This window comes from Nothoprocta perdicaria, unplaced genomic scaffold (genome assembly GCF_003342845.1).
Source record: "Nothoprocta perdicaria isolate Ctin4 unplaced genomic scaffold, notPer1 scaffold_465, whole genome shotgun sequence".
NCBI classification, from domain to species: Eukaryota; Metazoa; Chordata; class Aves; order Tinamiformes; family Tinamidae; genus Nothoprocta; species Nothoprocta perdicaria.
In genome coordinates, this window is record NW_020455716.1 from 123,219 (window position 1) to 139,265 (window position 16,047).

The window sequence follows — 16,047 nt, forward strand, 5'->3', positions numbered from 1 at the left end:
GGGCGGGCGGCGCCGCGGGGGCGGCAGAGGCGGCCGGGCCGGGCGGCGCCCGCGGCCTGGGACGAAGCCGGTTCTCCGGGAGAGCGGGAGCGGCTGCCCTGCCGGCCTGGCCGCTGTGCGCATGGAAGCGCAGGGAGAGCTGTTGGAGAATGGGCTGGCACATTCAGTTCAGTTTGTATAAAGGCAGAACTGTGTATTTTAATAATACCAAGTGCCAGATTAGAAAGATGAGGCAGTTACCACCTTAGGTAGGAGCTGATCCCTCCTGATTCAGACCTTGAAGGGATCCCGTGGCTCAGTTCCAAGTTTTCCCGGCTCTGTGTCCTGACCGTTTCCAGAAGCGTAGACAGCACTCTCTTTAGCGTGTCTGGCTTCTGGCGCAGGTAGCACACAAATGAGGTAGGCACCAGCTTAGTTACTGTAAGCAGGTCCGAGCTCCACAGCAAGTGCCTTGTGTTGAGGGTTGGACTAGATGACCCCTGAGGTCCCTTCCAACCTTAAGCATTCTGTGATTCTATGTTGCATTCGTGGCTCTCCAGGGCTTGCGCTGGAGCCTTAGTTACTGCAAGCAGGTCTGGGCTCCACAGCAAGGGCCTCATTCTGCGCTGGAGCCCGGCAGCGCTGCCGCCCGCACGCCCTGCACGAGGCGGCAGCCAGGGCTGGGGCCAGGAAGGCACCCCAGCGCCCTTATACCAAGGGCAACTTGAGTAAGAAACGCCACCAGCACAGTCAGATTGTAGGTGCTCTCCCAAGTTTAGATGCAGGCGGCCTGTCCCATGCCTTCTTTCTGTACATTTTTATTTAGAAGTACGTGACATTCTGGAGAGTAGCAGCAGTGGCATGTTTCAGTAACTGGGTTTGCATGGTTTCTCCTTATTATCAGCTCTCCTTCACAGTTCGTGCTTCTCTTTGCAGGAGTTTTCTTAAGCTGTAGTTCTGCAAAGATATGGTATGCACAGCTGACAGCTCAACAGCTTACTGCTCAGAATGAGCCTCATCTCCAGGCCCTGTTCACACCATTTACATCATGCTGGTACTAGCACCTAACAAATTATTTTATAATACACAATAAAAGCTGTGTTGGTGAAGCTGCAGACAAGATTCAGCAATTGAGTGAAAACCTAAATTGCACATAAGTGGGTTTTCCCTCGGTGGCACCGAGGAGAAGCTTAGGACATCTCATAGTAAATTTGGCACTTGTGCTTGGCCACCAGCGTGAGGAAGCCCAGTCCTGCCCCCTGAATGGAGTTACTGAGCGCAAAACAAAAGTCAGTTCAGAGCACAGTTAATGGTATCTCAAAGTTACAACAACCCTAGGAAAAGGTCAGTTAGAAAAACAGTGCATTTAATAACATGATTCAAAACATGCCATGTATATTAACTTTGATTCGTTTTCCTTCTCAGACTTCAGGTACACAATGCAGAAGAGATTCCCATCAATTCTAGAAGGTAGGTTAGGGGCTGCTGGCTTCAAAGGGATGCCTGGAGCGCCTGTTGCAGCTTATGTCCAAAACAGATTTTATTATTGCATTTGTTTTTTATAATAATTATTTATTATCCTGTGGTAAGTTTAAGCAGAACCGTGCATGGTTCCGTACTGGAGTGGCTGGAGTGTCAGACAGCTGGACAGAGTTCGCAGAGCTAGAGGACAGCCACGTGCAACCAAAGCTGCCCCGACGTGGGGCACCTTCAGACACAGGCCCAGCTTACAACTAATACGGATTCTCCTATTTTTCAGTTTATTACAAAAGCAACGAGTGGGCTGGAATCCATGGCATAAGGGAGAATGACCGAATGACATGGCTAAGCAGCAAGAATTGAAGTAAGAAGGAGAGGGCACAATTATTGTAAAAATGTACACTTATGAATGGCATTCATCTTTTTGATTTCTTGCCTTTGTACTTCTTTTTCAGCCCTTTGTGCCTGAACTGTTTCTTCTTTTTGATAATACTTTTCGTGTCCCTATTGTGAAGCCATCTGTCACGCTCCACTTCCCACTTGAGCTGTTTGACACCTGTAAGAGCAAAGAAGGAAGATGAGAAATAAGGAACTGATTAATAGCTTGGACAATTACAGTAAAGTGTCCATCCTCTGACTATTGTATAGAATGTGGATAAATCATGTGAAAGTTAATTTCGCTACTGTATTTATAAAAGCCAATAAAATTTAAGGTGTTTTTTCCTCCTTTTTTTTTTCTGACGTGAAAGGAAGTCTTTTCTAGTTCATGAAATACAATCTTACCATTACAGCAGCTTGGGGTTTAGGATGCTTCTGGAAGTTGTTTGTGTTTTCCTCACAGTGTACAGGCTCATATAGAAGTACTCAGGGTTTTCACTGCTGCTGCTAACAATTTTCTGTTGCTACCTAATTGCAGGGGATCTAGAAATTACTTAATTAATTGTGTTTTTTTTTTAATTAATTTTATTTATGGGTAACTGCTTTTGTTTTACCAGTACTGCAATGAACAAATTTTAATAGCTAGACATAAAGAGCTATACCTTATGCTTCAGAATGACCCAAGTGCTACTACACTCTTCCTCAAGGCAAAATTCATATAAAGAAGCTTAGAAAAGTGATTACATTTTTTTTCCTTCTTTTTTTTTTCCATTTTGCAGGGAAGGGGCACACTGTAACCTCTTCTCCTCCTTGAAGCTGTACTTGTGTGCAGTAGTCACAACTAAAATTAGCACTGAGCATCTTTTAATTGAAGTCATGACTTACTGACGTTGAGCTGCTACTACTGTTATTTGCTCTTTGGCCCTATGTGTGTTTCAGATAAGATACATGTGTTTGTGTAGAGGATTTGAAGGGAAAGGAGCTTGTCAGTGTTATGAAGATAGGATCCCTGCAGCATGTACTTACTTGCATTATCCCTGTTCGCCATGGCATTCATCCCAATGTTGTCAAACTTAGACCCAGCGTTTTCCTCCAGCAGGTAGCCAAACTTCAAAAAAGAAATTTTAGTATTTAATTACTGACAAACAGGGGAAATGCATATGTATGTATTCTATTAACTGACCAAACATACCTCTTCTGCAGATGCCAGCATGTTGGCATCTTTCAGCTTTCTCTTTTTTCTTGTGCTGGATCCTTCAATAAAAAAGAAAATATTAAAGCGTAAAGTAAAAAAGTATTATTCTTACAGATAGCACTTCTAGCTCACAATGACATTAAAACAAAAATCTTAACATATTTTTAAAGGTTATTTTTATTTACTAAGATGTCTGAGATAGCTATGTTAAAAAGTTTCTATATTCCTGTTCCCCTAACAGAAGGGGAAAAAGTGTTTTCAACGTGGGGCTAAAGAGCCATAGTCCCTGCGACGTTTGTATGATCAGACTCCAGCGCACATCCACACGCCTCTCAATCTCCAGTCCTCTGCGGGGAGAAAGTTACCCTGAACTGCGTCATACTGGTTGGAGGTCAAGGATAACACCAGCTCTTTTTCATTTATGGTTTATCCAAATGTGAACCGAAATCCAAGACTAAAAAACCTACTAAGCCCCTCTGATTCCAAAGTTTCCTAAACTCTGTATTTGTATTAAACCTTCTCAAATGGAAATCATGAGAGTGTTTGCTTACCTCCAAGCGATCCTGCAAAATCAATATTGTTCTTTCTCTTGCCCTTTTTACTGACAGATGTGATTTCATTGTCATTGCTCAAGTCTGCAAAAAAAAATCATATATCAGAAATATTTGTCATAATGTGATAATAGTTGGAATTTTTACTTTATGAAAGGTTGAACCATGGTGGGCACACTCTTAATTGTGATCTACTAAACTCACACAGTTTTAGAAAGTGTTCAGTGGTATGCTCTTCTTGTAGCTTTTCTTCCATAGCACAAGAAAGAAGAGAAATACAATATATATATAATATATATATGGAGACTTAACAGAACAAAAGCCTGAGTAATATAAACTTCGAAGGTCTGCTTGGTGAGCTTGACAGAGTAATAATCTTATGAAGAATCAATATATTAACAGCTAAATCAACTTAAGCTAAAGTTTACCAACTTTATCCTCAGTTGTCTTCCTGTGACCTTATTAGTAGAAATAATCCATTAATCAGTGATTCCCCAGCCACAAAGTGTTAACAAAGGGTAAACAGTCTTTCAATTGAAAATAAATATCCAGCAAGCAGTTTTACTAAGACTAAATAAAAATCTGGGTGTGTAAGCATACGTGAGTTATTACGTGCTACAGTTTTAGAAGGTACCTCCTCTAAAAATCAACATTAATTAGGTCAAAAAAAAAAAAAAAAAAAAAAAAAACCACATTCCAGGCACGTTTTTTTTTTTCCTTATAGTTTTTTAGTGCTTTAAAAATTTTACAGCTTTTGCATTGTGTAGCATTTGTGTCTAAGGCTGCTTTTGCTACTGATGTTTTCAGAAGAAAGCATGTCTTGTTTGCAAATTTTTAAATCAAGACACCTAATTCCCCCTCCTACCTAGGAGACAGAGTCAAGAACTGTTACTGATCTCAAGACCTGTTGTTCAGAGAAGGACATTAGTTAAGTTACTTCATTTAAAAGCCAAATCTTCTAGGGCTAGGATGATTGTAGCCAATCATCTAGGTAATTAAACATTAATTTAAATACAAATTTAAATATATCAATAACACATTTATAAAGCTGATGTCACTTTCTTTTCAAGCTCTGATAACAGTTACTTTACCTAGGCTGTTCTCATCATCAGATGCATCCATAAATACACCTCCTTCTTCATCCACATCCTCTCCAAAATCTTCCTCCATGCTTCCTAAAGAGACTTCTTCATCATCCAGCTCACCAAACCCATCTTCATCTTCAGAATCCTCCCAGTCATCATCGGACTTCTTGTTTCTTTGACTCTTTTTACTGCCTGTGGTTTCCTTTTTTATGTTACTGAAAATACATAAGTTTAGCACATCACTTGGCAAAATACTAGAAGGTAGGTTAGGGGCTGCTGGCTTCAAACAGATGCCTGGAACGCCTCCAGATAACATTTTTTTCTCCTAAGTGATTTTATTTGTTTTTTCTATTTCTATTTTCTATTTCTCTACTAAATGGGAAAATTAGCCTTTTTAATTAAAGAAGAAAAATACAGTTCTAGATTTGTCTTCCCTTTGCTATTTTTTACTCACTCCATTCTGACTCACAAAAATGTTCAGATTTTGCTGAAAGTTTAATTCTCTCCCTCTAAAAAACTTCATGTGTTATTTTTAAAGCTGTTCTCTGGATATTTTAAACAAAAAGGAAGGTACTTAACCATTAATGGCACTGCTCACCTCCTGAGAACTGTGCTCTCTGATGTAGGATCCCACAAAGTATTCACCATGTTAGGTCCAGTTACAACCTGTGAGCTGCTTCAAGCAGCAGTGCCATTATCCCTCATCCTGTTTACTTCTGTGCTTGGTAAATCCCAGACAGAAACCCGAGACTGAGAAAAACAGGTAAAAGAGGGACTTTACTTCTGGGTCATTGCATTGCTTAAATAGACCACTACAGATCTCACACTTCAAGCCAGCAGGTTGTGAACAGCCTGGGAGCAGAAGGCTGTGCTGTGGGCGAGGTAGGAAAGGAGGGATGCCCAGCAAGCAGCTGCTACTGCTGCTCCTGGGCATTTTTGAAAAAGGTCATTCCAATTCAGAGAGTAAAATTCTATAGGGATATCAAAACAGGAGAGGGAAAGAAGAGATTCAAAGTCTTACCCTGCAAAATCAAGATCATCCTGGCTAACATCAATGGCGCTATCAGCAGCTTCAAATGTATCTGAGGAGGAAAAAAAAAAGTTAATTTTTCAGTTACTGCAAGACAAAGTCAAAAAAAAAAGACTGCAAAGTCATTGCAAATGAAGGCTAAGACCACTGCAGAAATTTGCCAAAGATATAAACGAATAAATAGCACATTCCTTGAGGTCAGGAATGATGACAGAAATTATGAGATTTTAAAAGAATGCCAAGTAGTAAAGAAAGAATATGTGTTACAAAGTGCTGGAAGCTATTTAACTCACAGATTACATTCGGGAAAGAACAACGCATGAACTGCCACTCAGGAATTCATATTTTAAATTATACAATTTTAATCTATGAGAAAAGCTCTCAATTAAAGTTGTAAGAGGCAAGTCTGCTTTCAAGGTGCCCTTCTAGTGAGTCTATGGACTCTTAATTTCTATGATACTCCATTTGGTTCTTTTACATTATTTTTAAAAGCAGAATTTATTTTTAATCGCAGAAGCAGGAAGTACTGAGATTTTTACTGCATAGGAAAAGGTGGCCTTACCCAGTGCTCTTTCAAATTCATCATCATCTACGTCTTCCACGCTTTCTTCATCTTCCTGACGTTTTGGTTTCTCTTTCCTTTTATCAAACTTTGTATAAAATCTGGAATAAATAGCACATTGCTCTCAATCACAAGATTACATCTGATGTTTCTTACGACAAATTAAAAAAATACGGATTATCTGTTTTACATGCAATTTTGCCAACTGAAAAGCGTAAATTAATGGTTTCAGAGACATCCCAAATCATACAGGGGCAATACTGCACTTCTCTAAACAAGCCTTTAAAAAGGTGATCTCAGTTACAGTCACTGTCCATGTAGCACACTGTTACCTTCTCACACAGAGGTGTGCTTTTAAACTACTTTTCCTTTACTTTCAGAATTCTGTCCACGGATAATAAAAAATATTAGCAGGACCTGCACGCCTGCCTTTGCTGCAACACAGTTTGGAAAAGCTATTCAACCAACAGGAAAGAGGACCGTTTTCACAGTTAATAGAGATGTCACGCTCCCATTAAGCTGTTTTGTTTTTTTCCATTTTCTTCTTTTAAAAAGCCCCAATATCTATATCTTCTGATACATAACAACTACAACACACAAGTCATTCATGATCATTCATTGTTTAAGGTCTCTCCACTAAAATATTGACTTATACGATGTATAAACCACAAATACCAACTGTCTTTGTAAGCTCCATTCTTTCCTAGGCTCTTTGACAAAACTTGAGTTCTGTGAGAACTGCCATCATTACAAAGTCACTCAAATTAATCAAAATTTGGAATATGAGACAGTACTTACAAAATGTAATTTTTGGCAGCACTGCATTCAAAAATAACACGTACAATAAATGTTCACAAATATTTCATTACCTGTGGAAAAACACTTCATCCACTGGGATTGTGCTTTCATCTCTGGCACAGAATTCCTTACTGTTGACTGAAAAAAAAAAAAAAAAAGGCAGAATTGGTTTTACCTCAATTTCAGCATCATTTATTACTCTTTTGAATTGTGCTAGGCAACTCCTGGCAAGAGAATGGTTTGTAGGACAGCTGCTCATAAGGCAGGGCCATGATGCCATAGGCCAGTTTATCATGATGGAAATGGAAACGAATCCAGGTGTTCCAGGGAACAGAGGCAGACAGATAACTCTGCAGCAGCTGATTCAACGGGCTGCTGAAAAAGCTCCCGGGGCAGAAGCTTTTCACTGCGATACCATCCCCTTCCCTCACCCACCTCAAAAGCAAATCAAAAGAGAAAGAGCTACTTCTGATCTCAAGGGGCACAAATGATAGTATTTTGTAACTGACGAGCATCTCCATTTCTCAAAGCAGAGCAAAACACAGTCACAGGGGAGGAAAGTTTGAATGAACAGCTGAAGGAACCACAAGACTTGTAATCTCAATTCTCTGAACTTCGGTAGAGTCCAGCAATACACATCAAGCACAGAATTTTACATCCATACTAAGACATCTTTTTTTTTTTTTTTTTTTGGGGGGGGGGGGATACTTTAATAGTAAAATACTTATCTTCCTTAATTCTAGCTTGCATGATCAGTCTGTTCCTTCAATTCAGAATAACCTCGTGAATTCAATAAAAACTAAACAACAACAAAAATATATTCTAGGTAAAAACAATTAGGCTTTGACAGCTGTAAAACCATCACCTCAGTGTAACAGAGACCAGACCTAAAGGTATAGGATGCACATCCCTGAAAGCTATAGGATGCGCAACCCTGCGAATGCAGCACAAAGACAGACTTATTCCGAATGAAGAGGAGCATTTGCAACTCCAGTTGCCATGTATCAACTTTCATTAGCATATATTAATTTAATCTAAAAAGATTATTACATCTGATCTCTTATCCTAATTTTTTCACTATGGGTCTTTACCACCAAATTCTGCCTTTAATCACAGGAAGGAGTTAGACTAGACAAAAGCTGGCCTATTTACAGAAGTACAATGATACTCACCAGAACAATAGTTCCAAAGATACCTTACACTAATCCTAACAGTAACTGCAGATGTGGCACTGCATGAAGTAATCCATATCTTTCAATGAAAGAGCTTAAGGAGGTTTAAACCATTATATAAACCTATTTGCTGAGATTTTAAGTCACTTTTCAGTCACATTAAGAAGAATAAATGTTGTTACATAATAGCTTGGGAACAAAAATAAGAATGTTAACTAGAAATCAGCATACAAGTTAAACATTTTCACACAGTTTTAGCTAATAAGAACTTCAAAATACAGTATTTGTAATATTAGGATACTAAACATAAGAATGGCATGTTTGTGAGCAGAAAATTTAGTTAGTATTTTGTAAAGAAACCACCCTCTGACATTAATACCCTACATACTACTCTTCTACCTAGAATAACACTATCTAGAAGAAATTCTACAGGCAATCTTGCCTTTTTTATGTCACGTTACAATACCAGCCACAAGCAAAACAACAAGACTCTGGAGCTTTTATATAAGATTACAAATACATGTTGACCAGGGAACTTACTTCACTTTATGGGGAATGTAAAGAAAGGTAATTGAACTTCACAGAAGGTGTAGGAGTGTTACAAACAAGGCTTGCTCTTTTCAACAGCTCACTGCTCACTGCTAGGTATTTCCCAAAGAAATGGCTAAAGAGAAAGTATTACCTTCATGATGCACTGCCTAAAAAATAGGAATTACTATGGTAGAAACTGAGAGTTTGTGGGGGAAAAAAAAAAAGATGGAGGGGAAGGTGTTAAAAGAATTTGGCATAAAAGGTCAAATGCAACAGCAGACATTAACATGCTTTCCTACTCAAGAATGTAGAAAATAGTGACTGAGGTAACTGACTTTACATCCCTTGCTCTCCCAGTGGTTTAATGGATGCAAAGTTTCAGCTGTGGCAATTACAAGCACCACTTATGTAAGAAGTTTAGACCACATCGTGAATGCAAGACAAAGTCAGTGCATCCATGATGACCAGACTTTCTATTTCACAGAATCACAGAATGCTTAACGTTGGAAGGGACCTCAGAGGTCATCGAGTCCAACCCCCCTGCTCACGCAGGGTCACCTAGAACATGTGGCACAGGGCTGCATCCAAGTTGGTTTTAAAGATCTCCAAAGAAGGAGACTCCACAACCTCTCTGGGCAGCCTGTTCCAGTGCTTTGTCACCCTCACAGTGAAGAAATGCTTCCTTAAGTTCCTGTGGAACTTCCGATGCTTCAGTTTGAAGCCATTTCCTCTAGTCCTATCACTGTCCCCCACTGAAAAGAGGCCGCCCCCCTCCTCCTCACTGCTATTTGTTTGTTTTTTATTGTTAACAGAAATAGCACACAGAATAGAAGAGAGATGACCACGACAGTTACATTTCCTTTGCCATCATAATTGTATCTGCAAAGGGCCTGACTTACCTGGAAGATTCTGCACACTTTTCATAAACTGCTTCTTCTTTGGCTGCATTACCACACTGCTGGTGTTCTCTGTGGTGGAACATAAGTCAGCAACAAACTCTATTATTAGCCTTTACAGTAAATTCTCCTCTCACTTTGCTTACTCCTGGCACCTTAGCAGTTTCTGTACTGCTGATCAGCAGGTGGTCCTTAACTGCAGACATCTTTTCTGCAGCCTCACGGACCAATTCCCCTCCTCCTCTGTTACACCACATCGAGCCCCCAACATAAGGACAGGCATGAACAGTTATTTGGCAGCCTGAGAGGAGTCTGGTCACCACAGTTCATCAGGAATTGAGACTAAAGGTCTCTGAGCACAGAGAAGTTCACACCTTTGCCTTTGTGGAGCTTGGGGTTTCGGTACACAAAGCGATCCAAGAACCTCATTAAGGTGAAATCCTGTAGCGGGTCACCTGAGTACTGAATATGATTGCCCTGAAAGAATAAAAAGCAAAAAAGAGTCTTCATTTAAACTAGATAGCAACCACACACAGAATTAGGGGACCCAAACTTACACAGTGCAAGCATGACATTAAACCATGCTTCATAAAAAAGAGAGTTGGGATATTTCATTATATAAGTCTTACAGATTAATACATTCTTGCACGGGCTTTATAGTTGGAATTCCAGTATTTCTTAACAAAACCCCACCACATTCAACTGTGACAAGCTGCCTTTTAATGTGCTGATCTAGCAGACAATAAACATTTTAATTAACAAATACATTCATTGTTTGCAGCCAGGCAGTTATACCTACCACTATTCAGATTACATATAATCAAGTGAAAACTAAATTCTTTTAAATGCCTAATTTTATATGTTTCAGTGGTTCTATGGCCTAATACTAAATAAGAACTAAAAAAGCATTTGTTCTAAGAGCACAGTTCCCTATATTAAAAAACACTTTAAATAAAAAGTTATACCAAAAGTCTGAAAAAGTTTTAAGAAACATGAAATATCAGGTTTCTACAAAGTTAGCTATTTCTGTAAGTAGTCCAATTCAGATAAAACATTTTAATTCTGTGAAAAACTTGAAATTTGAGTGTACATTACTCACCACGTTGCAGACCTTCTAGTTACATGCAGAGTACACGGAGTCTTTATAACGTATTTAAAAAAAAAAAGAAAATACAACTAACATAAAAATCAAAGTTCTGAGCTACAGATTAGTAAAAATACTTACTTCTAGAATCGTTTTTGCAAAGAGGGCCACAGACGGATGAAAATGTTCAGAAAGCTGAAAAACATACATCACTTTTTTATTCCTACTTTGAAATACATGCAAGACAAGCATGATCCATGTCATCCTCTTAGACTCCTGGCACACCACTACACTTTCAGACCCCTCTACAATTCACCATACAAACTGCACACACATCGGATCTGCTTTTCCCTCAAACAACTGAGGAACTTCAATAGGTCTAGTCTTTTGTTTGTGTTAATCAGGTACATCCTCACTTAGAATTTTCACACTAAAAAGCCTTCTTGATACAAAGCTAAATTTTAAAAGTCAAAAACTCTTATTGTTCAAATCTCCACTTAAAATTTCTACACCCTATCCCTGAATATCACTCTTACGTGAGTCCTTTCTAAATTGAACAACATCTTCTCTAACCTTTCTGTTATTTCACTCGAGTAGCCACCTCAAAAATAACAAAGTCAGCCTTGCAACACAAGCAGCGTACTAAGAAATACAAGGAGCAGCAACAGAAGATACTTCACCTTCTTCAGCTCCCAAAGGCTTGTGCTTTCGGCACCACAATACAAAGGACTTCGGTGCAGAGGATCATATGAAACTCCACTCTTTCTTCCTACGGTGGGAAGGAAAAGAAAGCATCTTTGGAATTTCCTCAAGCTACTCTATGGGAATATTATTTTCATTTCATCATGACAGTAAAACTGCCCACCACTTCAAAGTGGATAGGCCGGAGATTCACAAAGAAGTACGCATGGGTTATATTCAATATGCCCTTCCATAGTGTGTCATCACAGGTGAGTTCCTACATGCTTCGAAAGAGCCTTGGAGAGACCAGGCTCCTTCTGAAAGGACCTCACGAGGAAGTGAAGCTAGAAGCAGCCTCCAAGCTAGATGGGTTCTCGAAGCAGGTTCAAAGCCAAATGTTCTAGCTGGGTTCACAAGTGAAGGAGTAACTAGGCATCCTAGGCCTCATTACATCACCCTGAAGATGTGTGAACTCGGAAGCAAAAAATTCCAAGCTAATTTATGTAGCTTAATGGGGTTGTGACTACACAGTAAAGTGAATTAAGCAGACGATTAACACAGCCTTCTCATCACTGCTAATGGATAGAAGAGGAAAAAAAACAATTCAGATTGTTTTGAATCAAGTGAATCAATCTGGGAAAGTTTAAAATAATTAATCCCTTAAGTTTTCAGCTTAATCCCTTCGGCTTCTCAGTTCATCAAGTTTTGATGAACATTACTGAATGTTGACACTTGAATGCATTAGATTTTCTTGCTAATTTACCTCCCATATTCTGATGATGCACCCATGAGGGTGCTGAATTTGGATCATTCGATTTGGCAGAATTTTCTGGCGGACTACTTTTCTCTTTATCTGCATCCACAAATTTTTCTTCATTCTCTTCATCTTCTTCTTGATCATTAAAGCACTCTTCTTCATCTGACTCCTAAATAACACAATATAAGTGAAAGGCTTTTCTAGTTTTCTTATGATTTCTTAGAAGAATGTCCATATTTCTGTGCTTCTATACTGTTAGTAGAATGTACATATCAATTTTTTTAGCTTTGACAGAGGACTTAAAATTGAACTTTATGACTTATATCACACAAGAGTAATGGTCCCCATTGGGAAAAAAAAATGAAAATAATCCAATACTACTAAATTATATCTCAGACTGCAAGCAGAAGAAACAAGAATGTTTTGATAAAGCTTCTGGAACAATAAGCTGAACAATAATGTTCAGCTGCTCATTTAAACATCATTTTGCAAAATAATCCCCTCTCCATGAACAGAGTGCACAGGACCTGCTAGGAATGCTTACGGCAATCCCTCCTACATTGATTTTTGGTATACTTATTATTAATAATAAGCTTATTATTATTAAAATTTAAAGTGCTGTCTCCCATAACCTATCTAAATATTTGTAAATCTCCATAAAAAAAATTTAGAAAGTTGCAGGTATAAGAATTATTTCTAAAGGGAAACAGGTAGGGATAGGTTTTTATGAAATTAGAAGTAGTTATCGAGAGCTCAATGAAATAATGAAATCACATTGTACCACATGATCCTGTAACTGGACCTTCAACCCAGGTTTTACTTTCAGGAGCTCGGACAGAAGGTAAAGGGCTCCACAAATAAAGGGTGGCATCTGTCCACAAGTGACTTGAAGTAACCTCTTCACAAAGGCTTTCACTCGCCGTAACACTACGTCCGCCTTCAGGGACTTATAGATAAGGTTAAGAAACATGGATGGCTTTGAACAAGTTGCTAAACCAGGATCCAGCAGCTTCCTGTAGGAAATACAAGAGAAAATATCTTGGTTTTCATAACACATGCAGGAGAATAATTGCTATTAACAACAGTGACCTAAATTTTTCAAAGTGGTATCTGAAAGACTAGTCATAGCTTGTTCTCCAACAAACCCAAAATGTTATAATCAACCCTGAAATATCAGCATTAGTGTCGCATTGATGAAAGGGAGATACAGGGGAAAAAAAGAAAAAACTATACCTGCAGATAGAAAAATAAAAAAGGAAAATGTATAAAGGAACTCAGTTCAAATGAAAAAAAGTTTCAAAACTGAAGACATTCAAAGTGAGAAACCAGTCTGATTTATTCAGACTTTCTAAATAAATAAAGTTAGCACTAAAATATTTGACAAAATCGACCTATTCATTGCCCAGCCCAATTTCTTCTCCCTTTTTTTACTGGCTACCAGGCACAGGAAGGCTACTAAATATATCACATGTTTTGAAGGGAACAAGTGCTCACTTCTAAAAGCACTGATTTTCTTATCAACCAAACAGATGCCTATACAGATGCTATAAGGACTTGCGGTAATCAGCTGGGGCAAAAAATACATACATATATATATATATATATGTATTTGCAATACAAGGTTTTCTAACTATACAAATTAAACCATTTAAACATTCTGTGGATATTTTTTCCCCTTCATGATAAAAATATGTGCAATGTCTCAGGCTGGTACGTGTCTAAAATAAGAACTTGCTGAAAAAGTGACTTCAGAAGTAGCAGTTATCAACTAGTTTCAAAATACATCTGGAATTAAAAGATGCCACCAGAAAACAATGCAGAGAACGAGATCTAATTGTGGTGTTCTCAGGACTTACACTACCATTTGTTTTATCCCAGTGTTAAGTGACAGAGAACACATTTTCTCCTAAGTCATATAAAACATGACAGATTTTTATGTAAGACATGAAACTCCAGAATATGCAGAGGAAAATGTTTCTATAACATTACTTCAAAATAAAAGAAACTACTCTGTAAAGCTAAATTCATATCCCAAGGCCAAATCTGTCACTTACCTGTACAGCGCGGTGTAATACCTGTCCGACACGGTCTGCTGAGAGTCCATCACTTGGAAAAGCAACATTAGGACCTGAACACTAGTACTGAAGTTCACAACATGCAGAACTTTAAACAAGGTGTTCAGCTGCTCCTTCACTTTCTCATCGCCCGTCTCTGCATATGGGTAAGCTCTGTTCACTCCGCTCAGAAGAGCGCTGAGCATTTTGGATTCAACATCCTTTTTTTTAATGCAGTTCCGGAAAAAGCAGAAATACAAAGTTATGAGCTTGTTGGCCAGCGCGCTTTCCTCATGGCTGAGGACTACCTGATTTAAAAAGCAGATGGCATAGTACTGGGTTTTCACACTGATGTTGGAGCGGTACAAGAGCCTCTCCACCTCGCTGCACACAACTCCTTTCATATTTGGATGTTTGTGAAGTAAAGTCTCCAGCAGGTAGGAGGCTTTGGTGGCTATTTTATTCTGAGGGTCGCCCAGTTTATTTACCAGCAGAACAAGCAGAGCCTTCTCCTGCTCAGGCTTGTTACAGAGGAGCTCGTGAGCAACAGCCAGTGCTCGGGCTTTTGATGCTGTCAGAGAATCATGGCTCAGTGTTTCCAGCGCCTGCACAAACTCGGCCACTTGCAGTTTCAGCTGATGCTCAAAGTACCACAGTATCAGCCGTCTGTCTCTCGAGTCTCTGTTCCCACTTGCCATCTTTCCTATGTTGTTAAAAGGATGCTGTGAAAAAGACGATAGTTTACGATTGTCTGGTAGCAAATCTGACATGAGGAGCTCCTTGAAAGTATCCAACGCCATGAGGCTCTGCTGCTTGCTGCCCTTCTTCTTTACGAGGTTTACCAGGTTCTCAACAAAATGAAGACTGTGCACAGCACTGTCCTGAATGAGAAGGGTCATGGCTGCCATCCTGTCAGCTAAGGTACCTGACGACACAACAGTTTTCATCCATGCAGAGGAGGCCCCCTTCTGATAACTTGTCTTACTCTTAAACAAATCGGTCTCGTGTTGGTACAGCTTTTGGGCCAAGGCCTTATACTTGGACAGAAGCGCCTGATCTTGTGGCTCAGAAGTGAATTCGCTGGTGTATTCTAGATCATACCATTTGCTCCCTGGTTTGATCAGTAGCACCTGCCTAGCATGAAATTCAAAGTCTTCTTCCTGCCGCTCTTTCTTTTCCAAAAGGTGCTGGTCCTGATCACAAACTGCCTGCTTTTTCTTGCGGTCTTTCCTGCCGCTCGTTTGTTCTTTGACTTTTTTTCCCTCTAACGAAGGGGTGCTAATCTCCTTCTTGCTTTTCCCTTTCTTGACAGGCTTCTCTTTTTTCCGGCTGTCGCCAGCACCCTCGTCGCCGCCGCCATCCTCCACCACGAGGCAGCTTTCCGCGTACTTGCCGAGCCCCAGGGAGCTCACGAACGCCTCGAGCTCCCCGGGCTTCAGGTCGTCCTCGACCGCGTCTTTCTTCCCGCCATCCACAATCTCCTGCTCCTCGTCCACACCGTACAGCATGAGGTAGTCTTGCTGCGGGCGACAGCGCGCGGCCGTTAGGCGGCAACGGCCAACGGCCGCCGCCAACGGCCGCCGCCAACGGCCGCCACGTGCTCGCGCGCCCCTCGCCTTCCCCTTACCTTGGTGCCACCGAGACGCAGCACCTCGTCCAGCGTGAAGCCGTCGGGTGCGTCATTCTCCTCCTCGGCCTCGTCGCCGTCGCCCTCGCTGCCGCCGCCCTCGCTCGGCTCGCTGTCGCCGAAGTCCCACAGCGCCGCCGCCATGGCCGCCCCGCCGGATGCTGCCGCGGCCGCCGCGCGCCTGCGCC

The 16,047-nt window shown here is 40.3% G+C and overlaps 1 protein-coding gene and 1 long non-coding RNA gene across 2 annotated transcripts; one reads left to right on the forward strand and one right to left on the reverse strand.

Annotated features, from left to right (window-relative positions):
- Positions 1–1,640: 1,640 nt before the first annotated feature.
- CEBPZ (CCAAT enhancer binding protein zeta) lies at positions 1,641–16,003 on the reverse strand. The gene is made up of 16 exons (XM_026046959.1): positions 15,860–16,003; positions 14,233–15,752; positions 12,960–13,191; positions 12,185–12,347; positions 11,421–11,509; positions 10,882–10,935; positions 10,031–10,133; positions 9,660–9,728; positions 7,129–7,195; positions 6,260–6,360; positions 5,689–5,749; positions 4,674–4,882; positions 3,583–3,666; positions 3,029–3,090; positions 2,863–2,944; positions 1,641–2,014 (listed from the first exon to the last, which is right to left on the reverse strand). The coding sequence occupies exons 1-16, from the start codon at positions 16,001–16,003 to the stop codon at positions 1,875–1,877; spliced, it is 3,180 nt and encodes a 1,059-aa protein (XP_025902744.1). The 3' UTR covers positions 1,641–1,874.
- Positions 1,757–2,187, forward strand: LOC112953847. The gene is made up of 2 exons (XR_003250627.1): positions 1,757–1,822; positions 1,914–2,187. It is a non-coding gene; the product is annotated as an uncharacterized LOC112953847 (long non-coding RNA).
- Positions 16,004–16,047: the final 44 nt, after the last annotated feature.

What these genes read in the sequence shown, in the direction of transcription:
- CEBPZ (XM_026046959.1), bottom strand. Translation starts at nt 16,003, where the DNA reads ATGGCGGCGGCGCTGTGGGACTTCGGCGACAGCGAGCCGAGCGAGGGC. An exon ending in GATGAAGTGTTTTTCCACAG is followed by an intron (nt 6,361 to 7,128) that starts GTAATGAAATAT and finishes TATTTATTCCAG; the next exon opens with ATTTTATACAAAGTTTGATA. An exon ending in TGAATTTGAAAGAGCACTGG is followed by an intron (nt 5,750 to 6,259) that starts GTAAGGCCACCT and finishes TTTCCTCCTCAG; the next exon opens with ATACATTTGAAGCTGCTGAT.